Source organism: Hemiscyllium ocellatum, chromosome 7, assembly GCF_020745735.1.
Source record: "Hemiscyllium ocellatum isolate sHemOce1 chromosome 7, sHemOce1.pat.X.cur, whole genome shotgun sequence".
Taxonomy (NCBI): Eukaryota; Metazoa; Chordata; class Chondrichthyes; order Orectolobiformes; family Hemiscylliidae; genus Hemiscyllium; species Hemiscyllium ocellatum.
In genome coordinates, this window is record NC_083407.1 from 89,100,733 (window position 1) to 89,117,523 (window position 16,791).

The window sequence follows — 16,791 nt, forward strand, 5'->3', positions numbered from 1 at the left end:
TTTAGTGGGTGCCCTCACCCTGTCAGTGTTGACTCTTTCAACCCATTCGTAGGATAATTGTTCTTGCAATGAGACAAATGGAAGGATTGTGTCTGATGAAAGTGGAAGGAAGTGAAGTGAGTGACAAGGCAGGAGCAGGAGCAGGAGAAGGTGAGGAGGAAGTGCAGAGGACAGCACAGGCTAGTAGCTTGGGAATATAAAGTGAGTGAAAGCCATTGACACAATAAATGCAATTGTGTGAGTAGTGGTCACTGAATCCTAGTGACAGTGCCAGAGTTAGAGTGAGTGTGCCCCTGTGAGTGTGAGGTAGCAGAATGAATGTGGTGGCACTCACCCTTGCGGAGAGCAGAAAATACTGATCCTGCTTCCACAGGAAGTTGAGAGATGGCCTTATAGAGGTTTATAAAATCATGAGGGGCATAGATAGGGTTAATGGTAAGTGTCTTTTCCCTATATTTTAAGACAAGGAGACACATTTTTAAGACAAGTGGAGAGAGATTTTAAAAAGACATAAGGGACAAATTATTTACACAGGGGTTAGTCTGCATGTGGAATGAACTTCCTGAGGAAGTGGTGGATGCAGGCACAGTTACAAAATTTAAAAGACACTTAGATATGTACATGAATAGGAAAGGTTTGGAGGGATATAGGCCAGGAGCAGGCAGATGGGACTAGTTTAAGTTTTGGAATTATGTACAGCATGGACTAGTTGGACTGAAGGGTCTGTTTCTGTGCTGTATGACTGTGTAGCAATGACCCTGTGAGCTTGAAATGAGACTGCCATACTGAAGTAATCTCTGATCATCTGAACATATGCAGAAACAAAATGACCGATGTTGGGAACAAAATGTCAGGTGACCAGAAGTTGCTTGTGGGCCTTTGAGGATAGAGTCAAAAAGTGTGGCTCTGGACAAGCACAACATCCAAGGAGCAGGAGAGTCAGCGATTAGGGGGCATGAACCCGTTATCAGGAATGTGGAGGGAGGAAGGGGATTAGAGATAAATAGGGAGGTGGGGGTGTGGCTGCCGCAATAGCACACAGTTAGGAAAGAGGAATGAGGGCTTTTTCCCACATTTAAATTTTGTTGAATTGGCTTACTGGCGTCAGAACAGGTTCCATCCTATAGTATTGGAATTGTTCACTTCAACTGAGCAAATGTTACCCTCTGTGACAGTACAAAACTAGGTGGGCATGCAAGCTGTGAAGAGGACACAAAAAGGCTGAGAAAAGTAGATTGGTGAATTGATTGAGAAACAGAGCGTTAGATGGAGTTTATTGTGGCCAAGTGTGAGGCTATTTACTTTGGTATTAAGATTGAAAAGCAGAACAGTTTTTTAAAAGATGTAAAACTTTCAAATGCCCACAGAGAATTAGATGTGTTTTGTAACAAAGATGTAGCGAGTCAGTATGCAAGCAATTGTGGAAAACTTACAGTATTTTGGCCTGTATTTTAAGGGGATTTTGGAGTACAGGAAAAAGGAAGTCTCCCTTCCAACTTGCAATGCTTTATTGGGACCACATTTTAAGTACTTTTTGTCCCTATGTTCTCCATGTTTAACAAAAGGATATTCTTGTCTTGGAGGCAATCTTGAAAAAGTATTTTATTGGTTCCTGAGATGATGAGAAGCTGTGAACATTGAGTCTATACCATCTGGAGTTTAGCAAAAAATAAGCAAATGTTTCTGAACAGACTTGACAATAGATGCTTCATTCTGGATTAGAGTGGTGCTGGAAAAGCACAGCAGTTCAGGCAGCATCTGAGGAACAGGAAAATTGACGTTTCAAGCAAAAGCTTGAACTTAAGTGCAGGTAAGTTTGAAATGGACAGGAGGTAGACAATAGAGGGATGTGGAGTGAGTGGAAAATGGAACTGAGGCCAATAATCGATCTTCATTATGTTGAATGGCAGAGTAGGTTTGAGGGACTGTTTTGTCATATGGTCAATTCCTGCTCCTCCTCTGGTTAACCTATCAGTATCTTTGAAAAAAATAAATAATGGTGATGCACTGGGATTGAGATGATTGGCTTCTAATAGCCACAACAATTTTCCATTGTGCCAGTTATGACTCCAACTAATGGATTTCTTTTGTTCATGTTTGGATCTAAGGCTGTCATGAGGACTGATATTGAGAGGCCCTGGTGTAGGCCAAACTGTGGTGTTGGACTGGGGTGGATAAAGTTAAAAATCAGCTACCTGATAAAGGAACAGCGCTTTGAAAGCTAGTACTTTCGAATGAACCTGTTGGACTATAACTTGGTTTTGTCTGGTTTTTAATTTAGGCCAAAACAAGCATCATGAGAAAGTTATTGCTGATTGTCTGTCACTTGATGGCACTGTCACCAAACCTTCTGTGACTTTGCTGACAACTGAAAGTAGACTAATGCCCTAGTGCGGTCGTATTTGTTGGATTGATGTTGCTTTTTGGGAACAGAGCAGAACCTGACAATCTTCCACATTGTCTAGTACATGTAGTCTAATACTATGGATAAGGTGCTCATGAAAAAAAAACAGCTGTAATTATACAGTGCTTTTTGAAATCTTCCTGCCTGCCTCAAGACTATTCACATGCTGTAATGTAGGAAACAGGCGTACTGAAAAATAGATGGCCCTAACCAAACAGTGAGGATTATTTTTGTCGTGTAACATGATTCCTTAATCTGTGTAATGAATTACAATCTGCTGAAGTATACACTTCCGCTTCTGCACCTTTGGCCAAATTCCCCAGTTGATCTTCCATGCTGGAGTCCTCAGCTTGCATATTTCTCTTGTTTCTCTCTTATCATGTCTTGTGCTTTCTCAAGTCCATCTTATACAAAGGAGCCAGCTTCTGATTCCTCGATCCTACTCTCAATGAATTACAAAGCATTCTATTTCCTGTTCTGGCTTCCACAGAGCTGACATTCCCATTGGATGTCTTTCCTCAGGCATTGTCTCCATTCCCTTCAGATCTGCCTTATCTATCCTGTGATCCAGTAAATCGCAGAGAGTGGCTGGGAACTACTGACATTGCGAGCTCCCAATATTCTAGGCTGCAGCTGCGTTGGTAGAACACAAGACATTTGTTAGACAAGCTGTAACACAACAGCCTTAAGAGAGCTGGAGGTGTGTCTTTTGAAGATTTTCTGGCTGCAAAAAGTGTTTATAGGTCATGTCCAACTGTAATAATCTTGTGATAATCAGACAATGCCGAGTAAAACATCTCAAGACAACCTCGGGGGCATATTTTTAAGGTAAGAGGAGAATGATTTAAAAGGACATAAGGAGCAACATTTTTATCCCTAGAATGGTGCATGTGTAGAATCACCCTACAGGGGAAGTGATGATGCGAGTACAGTTGCAACATTTAAAATTTGCATAAGTTCATGAACAAGAAAGATCTTGAAGGATATGGGCCAAGTGCAGGCAGATGGGACTAGTTTAGTTTGGGAATATAGTCAGTATGGATTAGTTGGACTGAAGGGTCTGTTTCCATGCTGAATGCTGTCTATGACTCTAGGTCTCTGCTATTTCCCAATTTTGTTGGCAGGATCCTTATTCACACATTTTCTATTTCCCTTCTTTTACATTAATGGTCATCACATTGCTGAGGTGATTGTAATGATACATTAGGTACATGACATCTGGATACCAGCTGTCGTGGACCATTTCTACGAAGCTCTGAACATATGATCGAGTTGGACAAAATGTCCATGTAATAGAAGATATTTTATTATGTTGACAAATGGTTTATAATGACAGACTAGGAATCCCTCGTGTGCCTAAAAGATCCAACAGTTGAGCTGTAGCCTCCCCAGTCACTGTATCTCCTGTACCAACCGGGTCTCATGAAGTATTGTCACCCTCTGTAGTTGGGGTGTTCATAGAAGATCCAGTAACCGTTCATCACATGGCAGGAATGGATGTCGTGGTAATGAAAACGATTGTAGATAGATGGACAGTCATCCATGAATTCCATCATCTGTCTTCCAAAGTCAGGCCTCTCATAAATCCTCATTCTGTAGGAACCTCCTCGGTACTGGAATAGAGAGAAATGAAACATTTGAGATGCAGATATGAAAATATCTATAGAACACTTTAAAATTATTGTCATGGGTTGCTTTTATATTAGTAATATGACCAAGGAACCCATTAGCTTTTTGTTAAAAATTCACTGTTCAATCATTAACCAGCTATTGACCATCTCTAGATGCTAACAGATTGTTGTCTAGTTTTGGACAATTCCTGCTTGGTTATCCAATTGTCATCAATCTATTATGAAATATTTGGTATTGCTTGGTACTGGAATAGAAATGAGATCGTATTGGTAAGGAAATAGCAAACCCATGTTTGATAATTACTGAGAGAGGGAAAGAATATAGCAAATCCCAGTTGATGACATTAATAATGGAAGTAAAGCTGATATAATTCATTACCATCAATTCGGTAGGTCAATTATGTTTGAACACCAAATAGGCAGCTTCTATTTAATTTTAAACAGTTGATCAGTGAAATGCCTGTGACAGTATGTGTGATTGATGTTAATTGATCCACCCAGAATGAGGCTTATCAATGTCTGTAAAAATCTAATTGTGATGAGACTTTCTCCAAGTGTGGGCAGCTTTCTCCTTTTTATAATGTATTGAATATTTATAATGAGATGAATGGAACATGTACAAATATGTTCGTTAGAAAGGTGTACTCTATCTTAGCCTATCTGTAGTTACCTTACTACTTTCTACACTGTCAAAGCACCAAATTGGCTTTTAGTTCTGATTATTTGATTAAATACAAAAAGATGTGTTCTACTGTCTCCCAAACATTCTTGAAAATTTTAAGTATACCACCAGCAGTGACCTACCACAAATTTCCTAGTTTATGCAACAATTGAAGAAAGAAACTGTGCCTGGGGATCTTAACTGCAATTATGTAATTACAAGGGTTGATACTAAATTCTCACAGTGATTGTAACATGTGCTCAGAGACTGGTAAATGAGGTTGGATTTGTAACAGCAGACGATCCGCTACTGTTAATATCACTGCTGCAAGATATAACCAGACCAATGGGAACAAGTATTCCTCTTCAGTGCTAATGGGTACAAGCTGTACACAGTAATTTTGAACACAGTAATTTTTTTTAGTGTCACTCTGGGTAGAAAATGATAAAACCATCAGAAATTACTCATATTTTAATAGTAGGAGTGACATGACCTGACACAGTCATTGAATCCCATCCAGCGCTGGTAGTCAGGATACGCTCCCCTGGTCAGAACATACTGGTATCCCATGTAATTAGGTCTCTCATACAGCACCCACCAGTCACTGTCAACATGGATGGAGTTACAGCGGCTGAAGTAAGGGGACAGGTCGGCACAGTCACTGCTGCACTCATAGTGCTGTCCCTGGAAGTTCCTGTCCTCGTAAAAGATGATCTGTGGGAAAAGATGCAGGTTTATTAATTCAGAGTTTTCAGTTTGGAAATGTCTAATCAATAATCCCAATACAATGTGAAATATAAAACATTTGAGTTATGCTTGCCTTTCCCATTTCGAGCTCAGAGCTTGTTGAGTAAGCACCTGAACGTCTCACTGCCTCATGCAGCTTGGTATTTATAAGTGAGAGTGAAAGGCTTCTCTGGGCTTTACTAATTGTTATTCCAATATCTGAAGTGATTTGAAGTTAACATAAAAGAAACAAAGTACATGATGCATGCACTCATTGTAAAGAAAACCATTATAATGCAAGATCATTTTAAAGCACCTTTGTATCATTGTTTGTGTTTGCCCTCATGTCATTTTAATTGCTTGAAAGGCAGCAACAATGCATTAGAGCAATGGTGTACTCTGTCTTATGCTGTCATTAAAATTCTCGAGCACTTGTCATTTGACCATCGTCTAAGTCTGTTTCCAATATTTCAATGCAATGATGGAAATCTACTCCAGAACCTGTCTATAAGATAATGTATGCTTTCAGAGCAAGTTGCTTTATTTACAGCCCCCTGCACATGCCTATAACCCCTGGAGTATTTAGACTCCAGACTGTGCTGCAAAGGCCATCAACTTTAATACCTGAATTTATCTATTTGGTAACATTTCTCCGACAGCATTGACAGGACATTTATAACATTAGTTGCAGCCTATGGACAGTTTCATATTTTAACCAATGTCATTTTGGTGTATATTACTTGTCACTTATTTCTAATTTAGCTGAAGTTGTATTGTAATATTAAATAAAACAATAGAAAGGCAGATGGTGGTTGTACTGAAATGCGATTGAGAATCAGAGATCAACAATTGCATACTATCCAGATTTTGGGAAGAGAGGAATGAAAGCACAGTACTAGAGAGTTGAGCATTACTTTTCTGTAAATTGAAATATAAATAACACATTTACTGGAACCTCTGAGTGCTCGCCAGTAATAGCTCTAAGAGAAAAGCAGAAATGCAGTAGATCAGATTAAGAACAGTTTGGATAATGAGAGTTATCTCAAGAGTGACATGACGCCTTTTCAAACTGAAAACCATTTGATTGAGTTGGCCACGTTACTCCACTATTTAAGAAAATTGACAGAGGAAAACCATTGACTGATTGCCCAGTGACCTTGGCATCTGTTCTTGGGAAGTTATAAGAAACCATCATTGAAGATAGATTGATGATACACATGGAAATTTTCAACTGATCAGAAACAGCCTGTTTGGATTTGTGAAGACTAGGTCATGGCTGGCAAATTTGACTTTGGAAATATGAATCAAGTAGTGGGTCAGCTGGATGGAAGAAGGCAAGTTCATAAAAATTAAGAGTTGATGGAGGCCATTCAACACCAGAAGCCTGCTCATCTATTCAATAAGAGCATAGCCAATTTCACTGTGGCCTCAACTTACTCTCCTGTCTCCTCCACAACGCATTGAATCATAGAGTCATAGAGATGTATAGCACAGAAACAGACCATTCGGTCCAACCTGTCCATGCCGACCAGATATCCCAACCCAATCTAGTCCCACCTGCCAGCACCTGGACCATTTCCCTCCAAACCCTTCCTATTCATGTACCCATCCAGATGCCTTTTAAATGTTGCAATTGTACCAGCCTCCACCACTTCCCCTGGCAGCCCATTCCACACACACATGCCACCCTCTGTGTGAAAAGGTCTCTTTTATATCTTACCCCTCTCACCCTAAACCTGTGACCTGTGCATTCTAGTTCTGGACTCCCTCACCTCAGGGAAAATACCGTGTCTATTTATCCTGCCCATGTCCCTCATGATCTGATAATCCTCTATAAGGTCACCCCTCAGCCTCCAACACTCCAGGGAAAACAGCCCCAACCTATTTAACTCTCCCTATATCTTAAATCCTCCAACCCTGGCAAACATCCTTTAAATCATTTCTGAATCCTTTCAAGTTTCACAATGTCCTTCCAATAGGAAGGAGACCAGAATTGTATGCAATATTCCAACAGTGGCCTAACCAACATCCTGTACAGCCGCAACATGACCTCACAACTCCTGTACTCAATACTTTGACCAATAAAGGGAAGCATACCAAACACCTTCTTCACTCCTATCTACCTTCGACTCCACTTTCAAGGAGCTATGACCCTTCACTCCAAGGTCTCCTTGCTCAGCAACACTCCCTAGGACCTTGCCATTAAGTAAAGGTCCTGCTAAAATTTGCTTTCCCAAACTGCTAACCACTGAGCAACCGTGCCGTCCCGTGTTGTTTGTATTTTGTTGTTTATAAATCCTCAACTCCACTTTCCTGCCTTTTCCCTTTAACCCCTGATTCCCGACTGATTAAAAACCTATGTCTCTGTCTTGAAATACATAATAACCCAGCCTCTATAGTGCTCAGCAGTAAATAATTCCACAGACTAATTCTGAGAATTAGATTTGGTTCAACTCAATTTTATTTATAAAATATTTTTATTAAAACACAATAGCAGCATTTCCCAAATTCACGCAATGTTTATTCTTTATTTAGATAGGTCTTTATTTAGCTCTCTCCATATGAGGAGAAAGTGAGGACTGCAGATGCTGGAGACCAGAGTTGAAAAATGTGGTGCTGCGAAAACACAGCAGGCCAGACAACATCTGAGGAGCAGGAGAATCGACGTTTCGGGCATAAGCCCTTCTTCAGGAATGAGGCTGGTGTGCCAAGCGGGCTGAGATAAAAGGTTGAGGGGAGGGAAGTTGGGGGACAGGCGCTGGGAATATGATAGGTGGAAGGAGGTGAGGGTGAAGGTGATAGGCCGGAGAGGGGGTGGGGGCGGAGAGGTCGGGAAGAAGATTGCAGATCAAGAGGGCGGAGCTGAATCCGAGGGTTGGGACTGAGATAAGGTGGGGGGAGGAGAAATGAGGAAGCTTTACTGCTGGGCTAGGTTGAGTCTTCATTGAGTCTTCACAGGGTCTTCGCACTTAGAGACAGTGAGGTCTGCAGGTGCTGAAGATCTGAGTTGAGAGTGAGTTACTGGAAAAGCCCAGCAGGTCACCAGCATCTGAGGAGCAGGAAAATTGATGTTTTGGGCCGGAGCCCTTCATCAGGATTCTCACTGGAAGTCTGGCTTCCCGGTATGTGTTTTTTATCCATCCTTAGATCTTCTAGAATATTCTGTGGCCTTTGGCCATAGGGATCATGAGCAAGATTCTAAGCATCCAATGGGGTCACACAAACAGCCTTCACTGTTGCTGTGAAGTGCACATACTCAGGTGGTCAAGGTGCCAGAATATCTGATCAACACTTCTCCAGTACACAACCTTCAGGATGGTTGAAACTAGTTCTCCTGTAACTTGTTTGACTTTGCTTTCCACTGTTGTCTGTAGCTGCTGGCTGCTGCTTAATTTAGTTTGGCTAATTTTCTATCTGTCTCAATTTCTGTGGTTGTCGGTCAATTTTGAATGTCCAACTTTGGACCCGTTTCCATCCTGTTGATCACTTGAAACTTCTAGTGAAAATGTGATCATGGGTTCAGAACACACTCTTGTGCAGGCATGTATCAAATCTCAGATGATGAGCCGAACTTACTGAGTATCTGGTTTCCTCACTATATATAGACAAAAATATCTTATACACAAACCATCTTCCTTACACACATAATGAGCCTAACAGGATTTGTTTTACAAATAAGTTAATACATAAATTGAGAATTAACCACTATTTATATACATTACCCCTTTGGCAATTAGCTGTACTCGATAAGGTAAAATTGATTCCGTGCAACAATTTACCTTTCATGATGCAGTCTATGTTCATTAACTTCTTGGCTCCCGCTTTAGGAACACAGAGTTTGTAGTTAGTTTCTGGATGAGTTTCTTCTTCCAACAAACAAATTTCACTGTGAGGAGGGTGAGGTAGATTAAAGTAAACAGGATGAACAACACATCCAGGTGTGACAGGAGTCATCCCCATGGGGGTACATGCATGTTTGAGTCCCAGTGCCAGAACTCTTCCCACCAATTAGTCACTTTGTTTTCCCTGGTATCCTTTTGAATTTGCTCTGTCTGCTGAATGACTGGAGTAAAAACTTCATGTGCATTTGCCCATTTTGTCTGGACCGACTGTAACTTTTCTGCTAGGAGTTCAACGCTGGTGTCCCAGTGATTCCATAATGTTTGTCTGAGTTTGTCACTGACATTGACAATATCTCACTCCTCATGTAAATGTCTGTGAGCTTGATTCCACCTAACCTGGCTGGTATGTGTGGTGTTTTTGGATGTTACATACAAACATCCCATCCTGATAGTGTTTTCTGGAAGTTGTGGTGTAGTATTCTCCCTTCCTTCTACATATTGCCCTGGTGGTGTCTGTGTTCAGGCTCTAGTTCTCTACAGTACAATTTAGAATGGTGTTTATCTGAAAACCATACAAGGCATGTTCCTTTGAATATACGGGGCAGGGGCACACGGTGACTTCTTTAATCTGCTGACATTTATCCAGAGTGGTACTTATGAGCCTTTCCTCTTTCTCAACAGCACATAGAAGGGTGACATTGAGTTCTAATCGTACTCCGCCTCAGATAATGCCAACATTTTCCATCTTGAAGACTTATAACCCATTGACACATGGAAACTCCTTAACCAGTCAATATGCAAGGAAAGCAGATCAACATGTGAGACATGGGAATCTGCTTTCCTCCAATACATGATAGTGGCAAGCTTTCCAAATATCAGCCCTTCCCCTCACCTCACAACAAATTTCTCTATACCCCTTCCAGATTGAACATGAGCTCCACTATCAGACCCAGATGTGGCAAAGCAAAGGGGAACCTCTTCCACAACCCATCTCTTTGAATGACTTGCTTAATCCATGTGTCACATATGATGCCAATGCCCAGTTTTATATTGGTCACCCAGTTATGCAGAAAACATCTAAGTTTTTTCCTCATCACTGATGGAAAATCTAGTTTCATTCGAAACAATTTAAACCACTGGGACAACCTCATGACCCTTTAAGTAAGATATCCTTCTCAGTTCAAAGTTAAAAATCACACAACACCAGGTTATAGTCCAACAGATTTAATTGGAAGCACACTAGCTTTCGGAGCGACGCTCCAAAATAGCACAGGAACAGCTCTTTTGGCCTTCCAAAGCTGTTCCGACACATGATCAGATCAGCCATAATCTCATCAGGTGATAGTGGAGGGCTCAATTGTAACACAGAATTTATAGCAAAAATTTACATTGTGATGTAACTAAAATTATACATTGAAAAATTGTTTGTCTGTTAAGCCTTTCATCTGTTAGAATACAGTGATAGTTTAATTTCTTTCATGTGTAAATCACAAAACCTTTTTTTAAAAGAGTTGCATTCTCGGGTTAGCTGTTAACAATGGTGATGGCGAGACAATATGTTCTCAGTTCAGTTATGCTTATTTTGCTTACAGCACAATCCCACAGTATTTTTAAGTTGGTGCCTCTGCCAGATTATCGAATTAATTTTATTCAGCCACATCCACAAATGCCAGCTGGTGGTGTGAACTATCTAGTCATCCAGGATGTGTTGACTGAATGGATACAGGGGTTTCCCAGTAGATGCCAACATAGTTTTAATTGCAGCTTGTTTATTTTTTGTAAGGTAATCTACATGGTGGAGATACCACTATGGATGGACAGCCATCCAGGTGGCAAATCTTGCAGGGAACATGTCAGCTTTAGGTTTTTTTTAATTCTTACATGGCTGAGTGAGTGTCATTAGCTGGATCAGACCTTATGTCCTATTGCTAATTGCATGTGAGAAGTTGGTTAAGAAATTTCCCCTTGATGCACAGTAGCCACCTGTGTGCTCACAATGGTATAAGGATTCCAGGTTTTCGATGAAGTTGCAGTGAAATGATTGTTAAAATAGTTCAAAGTCAGGATAATATATGACTTACATATGGTTGTCTTTCCATCTGTCTGATGCTATTGTACTGCTAAGTGTTAGTGGCTCCTTGAAAGTGGAGTCGCAGGTAGATAGGATAATGAAGATGACGTTTGGTATACTTTCCTTTATTGGTCAGAGTATTGAGTACAGGAGTTGGGAGGTCATGTTGCGGCTGTACAGGACATTGGTTAGGCCACTGTTGGAATATTGTGTGTAATTCTGGTCTCCTTTCTATCGGAAAGATGTTGTGATACTTGAAAGGGTGCAGAAAAGATTTATAAGGATGTTGCCAGGGTTGGAGGATTTGAGCTGTAGGGAGAGGCTGAACAGGCTGGGGCTGTTTTCCCTGGAGCGTTGGAGGCTGAGGGATGACCTTATAGAGGTTTACAAAATTATGAGGGGCATAGATAGGATAAATAGACAAAGTCTTTTCCCTGGGATGGGGGAATCCAGAACTAGAGGGCATAGGTTTAGGGTGAGAGGGGAAAGAGAGCTAAGGGGCAATGTTTTCACGCAAAGGGTGGTACGTGTATGGAACTAGCTGCCAGACGATGTGGTGGAGGCTGGTACAATTGCAACACTTACAAAGCATTTGGATGGGTATATGAATAGGAAAGGTTTGGAGGGATATGGGGCGGCTGCTGGCAGGCGGGACCAGATTGGGTTGGGATATCTGGTTGGCATGGACAGGTTGGACCAAAGGGTCTGTTTCCATGCTGTACATCTCTATGACTCTATTTCTCTATGATGGGTTTGAAAGATGCTATCGAAGAGACTTGATGCTATAATGATAGTGTACAACCCTGGTCGTGGATGCAGTCAATATTTAAGGTGATGAATGGGATGTTAATCAAGCAAGCTGCTTCTTAGTGGAGGAATTAAACAGAATTCACACATTTCCTATCATTATAACAGACCATGACTAGAAGTTTGATAAAGTGGAATATTTGGTAAAATGACACCAAATTGAAACTGTATTGATATGCTAATGATGGTTTAAAATAACAGTTTGGTGCTACATGCTGCTCATCACAATTTCCACATGTCTGGAAGCGTTAAATAGGGCCACATTTACCAACTAACTGCTGATTAGACATAACTTCCGTGGAGATGGATTTGCACTCCAAGCACTCATCTTCACCCAAGCTGTAGCATGCACTGTCTCTCCAAAGTTGGGTTTTGCAAGATGGCGAAAGCAGCAGAGCCAGCTTCTCAAACGTGTTGTTGGAGGAGATATTGAGGACAAAGGACTCTCTGCCTGACGTCTTCCTGTTGATATTAGCCCAGGTGAAGGGAAGATCTAGCAAGATGGCCTTGGCAAAACATCATTGTTACCAACGTATCTTACAAGGTGTCCCAAATGATGCAGTTGCACAATGTCTAATCTTTTTATATAAGGATCTCAGAGAATTTCTGAATATAATTCCCTATTTTTAACATTATGGTCTCAAATTCATAAAAGTTTTGTACTAACAGAGGCACAAAAACATAATTCAAAGATAAGAAATCGGTTCTAATGAAAGGACATTTATTTATGTTTCAGAACATTTCTGCATGATAAAATCTAGTTCAATAAGGAATTAGAAATCCCTCATGCGCCTGAAAGACCCGATAGTTGAGCTGTAGCCTCCCCAGTCACTGTATCTCCTATATTCACCGGGTCTCATGAAGTACTGTCGCCCTCTGTAGTTGGGATGTTCATAGAAGATCCAGTAACCGTCCATCACATGGCAGGAGTGGATGTCACGGTAACGGAAATGATCGTAGACAGATGGACAGTCATCCATGAATTCCATCATCTGTCCTCCAAAGTCAGGCCTCTCGTAAACCCTCATTCTGTAGGAGCCTCCTCGGTACTGCAATAGAAAGAAATGAAAGATTTGTGACACAGCTATGTTAGTTTGACATTTAGCAGAGTACATGTTAATGTTGGGAACAGAGGATAAAAAGAACTGGAGTGAGCCCTTCAAGCCTGTTCCAACATTCAAGAAGCTTGTGGCTGATTTGTGATGTAATCCCATATTCTTACCTTCACTCAATTTCATTTAATAACTTTGCATAACCAAAATAACCATTGATCTGGCATTACCTTTTGGAAAAAAACTACATCTACCACTCTTGGCAAGAAGGATAGTGTGCTATGTTCATCCTGAAAGATTGAGCTCTAATTTTCTCAACATGTTCCCTATACTCCCCAAACAGCAGAAATAATTTGGATGCGAGCATAAGAGGTACAGTTAGTAAGTTTGCAGGTGACACCAAAATTGGAGGTGTAATGGACAGCAAAGAGAGTTACCTCAGATTACAACAGGATCTGGACCAGATGGGGCAATGGACTGAGAAGTGGCAGATGGAATTTAATTCAGATAAGTGTGAGGTGCTGCATTTTGGGAAAGCAAATCTCAGCAGGACGTACACACTTAATGGTAAGGTCCTAGGGAGTGTTGCTGAACAAAGAGACCTTGGAGTGCAGGTTCATAGCTCCTTGAAAGTGGAGTCGCAGGTAGATAGGATAGTGAAGAAGGTGTTTGGCATGCTTTGGAGAAAGTGAGGACTGCAGATGCTGGAGACCAGAGTTGAAAAGTGTGGTGCTGGAAAAGCGCAGCAGGCCAGGCAGCATCTGAGGAGCTGGAGAATCAATATTTCAGGCATCAGCCCTTCTTCAGGAATGAGGCCATTGTGCCAAGCAGGCTGAGATAAAAGGTGGGGGGGGGAGTTTGGGGGAGGGGCGCTGTGAATACAATAGGTGGAAGGAGGTAAGGGTGAGGGTGATAGGCCGGAGAGGGGGTGGGGGCAAAGAGATGGGGAAGAAGATTGCAGGTCAAGAGGGTAGTGCTGAATCCAGGGGTTGGGACTGAGATAAGGTGGGGGGAGGGGAAATGAGGAAGCTGGAGAAATCTACATTCATCCCATGTGGTTGGAGGGTTCCAAGACGGAAGATGAGATGCCCTTCCTCCAGACATCGTGTGGCCAGGGTCTGGCGATGGAGGAGGCCAAGGACCTGCATGTCCTTGGCGGAGTGTGAGGGGGAGTTAGTGTGTTCAGCCACGGGTTGGTTGGTGTGGGGGTCCCAGAAGTGTTCCCTGAAACATTCCACAAGTAGGTGGCCTGTCTCCCCAATGTAGAGGAGACCACATCGAGTGCAGCGGATACAGTAAATGATGTGGAGGTGCAGGTGAATTTGCGATGGATATGGAAGGATCTGCTGGGGCCTTGGAGGGAGATGAGGGGGGAAGTGTGGTGCAAGCTTTGCACTTCTTGCGGTTGCAGGGGAAGGTGCTGGGAGTGGAGGTTGGGTTGGTAGGGGGTGTGGACTTGACAAGGGAGTCGGGGAGGGAGTGGCCTTTCCGGAACGCTGGGAGGGGTGGAGCGGGAAATATATCCCTGGTGGTGTGGTCTGTTTGGAGGTGGCAGAATTGACGGAGAATGCTTTCCTTTATTGGTCAGAGTATTGAGTTCAGGAGTTGAGAGGTCATGTTGTGGCTGTACAGGACATTGGTTGGGCCACTGTTGGAATATTGCGTGCAATTCTGGTCTCCTTCCTATCGGAAAAATGTTGTGAAACTTGAAAGGGTTCAGAAAAGATTTACAGGGATGTTGCCAGGGTTGGAGGATCTGAGCTACAGGGAGAGGCTGAACAGGCTGGGGCTGTTTTCCCTGGAGTGTCAGAGGCTGAGGGGTGACCTTATAGAGGTATACAAAATTATGAGGGGCATGGATAGGATAAATAGACACAATCTTTTCCCTGGGGTTGGGGAGTCCAGAACTAGAGGGCATAGTTTTAGGGTGAGAGGGAAAAGATATAAAAGAGACCTAAGGGGCAACTTTTTCACACAGAGGGTGGTACGTGTATGGAATGACATGCCAGAGGATGTGGTGGAGGCTGGTACAATTGCAACATTTAAGATGGGTATATAAATAGGAAGGGTTTGGAGGTATATGGGCTGGGTGCTGGCAGGTGGGACTAGATTGGGTTGGGATGTCTGGTCGGTGTGGACGGGATGGACCGAAGGGTCTGTTTCTGTGCTATACATCTCTATGACTCTAGTCTATGATTCTAATTCCTCTCTATTTTATCTCTTGTTCCATTATGCAGCGTCAAACCTCCATCGCACCCAAGACAAACTCTAATCTCTCATCAGACTAATGATAAAACCTTCACGACAAAAGCAATCGAAAATGTTTTGTTTTGAATTCAACTGTTGGGGAAGACATGGCTTAGCTCAAGTCTCAGTGGACACGGAAGACAAGAAGATGATTACTTACCATGTTTGTTTTTATAGATAAATGCCATTGCATTTTCATTGCTTATTTGATTTGAGGCATCTCTCAACTTTGCATCAGCTACAAGGAGAGTAGAAGATAACCTCGGCAGTCTGCTTCAGTGCAAGGTTTCCGTGTGAGTTAGTTGACATGTGGTGCCAGCCTTAGCTTTAAATAAGTTACTCTCTGATATAACTTGATGTGTTCTCCCATTATTTTAGTGCCTACTTTATTGTAATGATGTATGCACTCTACATATTGCCCTTCACAAGTGATTTTTCATTGGGATTTTGTTCAGAGATTGTCCTGATTGATCACCATTTGAGAATCACACCTTCCCTTTGCTCCGATCAAGATAATGGCATTCCCATTCATTTTTCATTGATGATCCATCAGGATAGTCCTGAGGTACTTACAGAGCAAGCATAGCCCATCAATTTGCAGGCTACAATTTCAAATTCAAATTAAAATTTCAATTAATTATCAATGAAATTCATTACATGGAAATATGAATTGAAAATCACTACATATTTCTTGAAATAAATAATTAAACAGACCTTTCCAAATATAAGTCAATTGACAAGCTCATTTCATCCGAAGGACAATCAATTTATGACTCACAAATGGGTGACTGCGACATGACCTGACACAGTCATTGAATCCCATCCAGCGCTGGTAGTCAGGATACTCTCCCCTGGTCAGAACATACTGGTATCCCATGTAATTGGGTGTCTCATACACCACCCACCAGTCACTCTCAACACGGATGGAGTTACAGCGGCTGAAGTAAGGGGACAGGTCGGCACAGTCACTGCTGCACTCATAGTGCCGTCCCTGGAAGTTCCTGTCCTCGTAAAAGATGATCTGTGAGGGAAGGAAATGAAACAAACTATTTGTATTTTCTGATGAATCATGGATAAAATGTAAATGATATCAGAGTCTGCCTCACCTTTCCCATTTTGAGCTCACAGTGGTATAGCAGAGCCTGAACATGCTCTCACTCTGGGTGTTCAGTATTTATACCCTTCACAAACAGTTACAGAAACTGCCTTTGTAATTTTAAACAATCTCAAGCACAGATCAGCAAAAATAAGCTAAAATGTGTTACAGATATTTCAGCAAATCACCTTCATTCAGAATAATAGGAGTAATTGGCTCATTGAGTTTTGCTTTCATGTCATTTTGATTTGTCC

General features: G+C 41.8%; 1 protein-coding gene and 1 pseudogene across 3 annotated transcripts; both read right to left on the minus strand.

Moving 5' to 3' along the window:
* Positions 1–3,741: 3,741 nt before the first annotated feature.
* Positions 3,742–5,525, minus strand: LOC132817631 (gamma-crystallin S-1-like; annotated as a pseudogene).
* A 7,390-nt stretch (positions 5,526–12,915) lies between these two features.
* LOC132817187 (gamma-crystallin S-1-like) lies at positions 12,916–16,556 on the minus strand. 3 transcript variants are annotated; one of them, XM_060827460.1, is made up of 3 exons: positions 16,548–16,556; positions 16,220–16,462; positions 12,916–13,191 (listed from the first exon to the last, which is right to left on the minus strand). In XM_060827460.1, exons 1-3 carry the CDS (start codon positions 16,554–16,556, stop codon positions 12,916–12,918), a joined length of 528 nt encoding a protein of 175 aa, XP_060683443.1. The 3 variants fall into 3 exon arrangements, with proteins under 3 accessions (XP_060683443.1, XP_060683445.1, XP_060683444.1); XM_060827462.1 differs by having other exon boundaries at positions 12,916–13,181; positions 16,216–16,462; XM_060827461.1 differs by having other exon boundaries at positions 12,916–13,184; positions 16,216–16,462.
* Between the last annotated feature and the right edge of the window lie 235 nt (positions 16,557–16,791).

Bases quoted from the DNA above. Each gene is read 5' to 3' on its own strand.
- LOC132817187 (XM_060827460.1), bottom strand. The intron at 13,192-16,219 runs GTGAGTCATAAA...TTTCTATTGCAG, and splicing joins CATGTCGCAGTCACCCATTT to TACCGAGGAGGCTCCTACAG.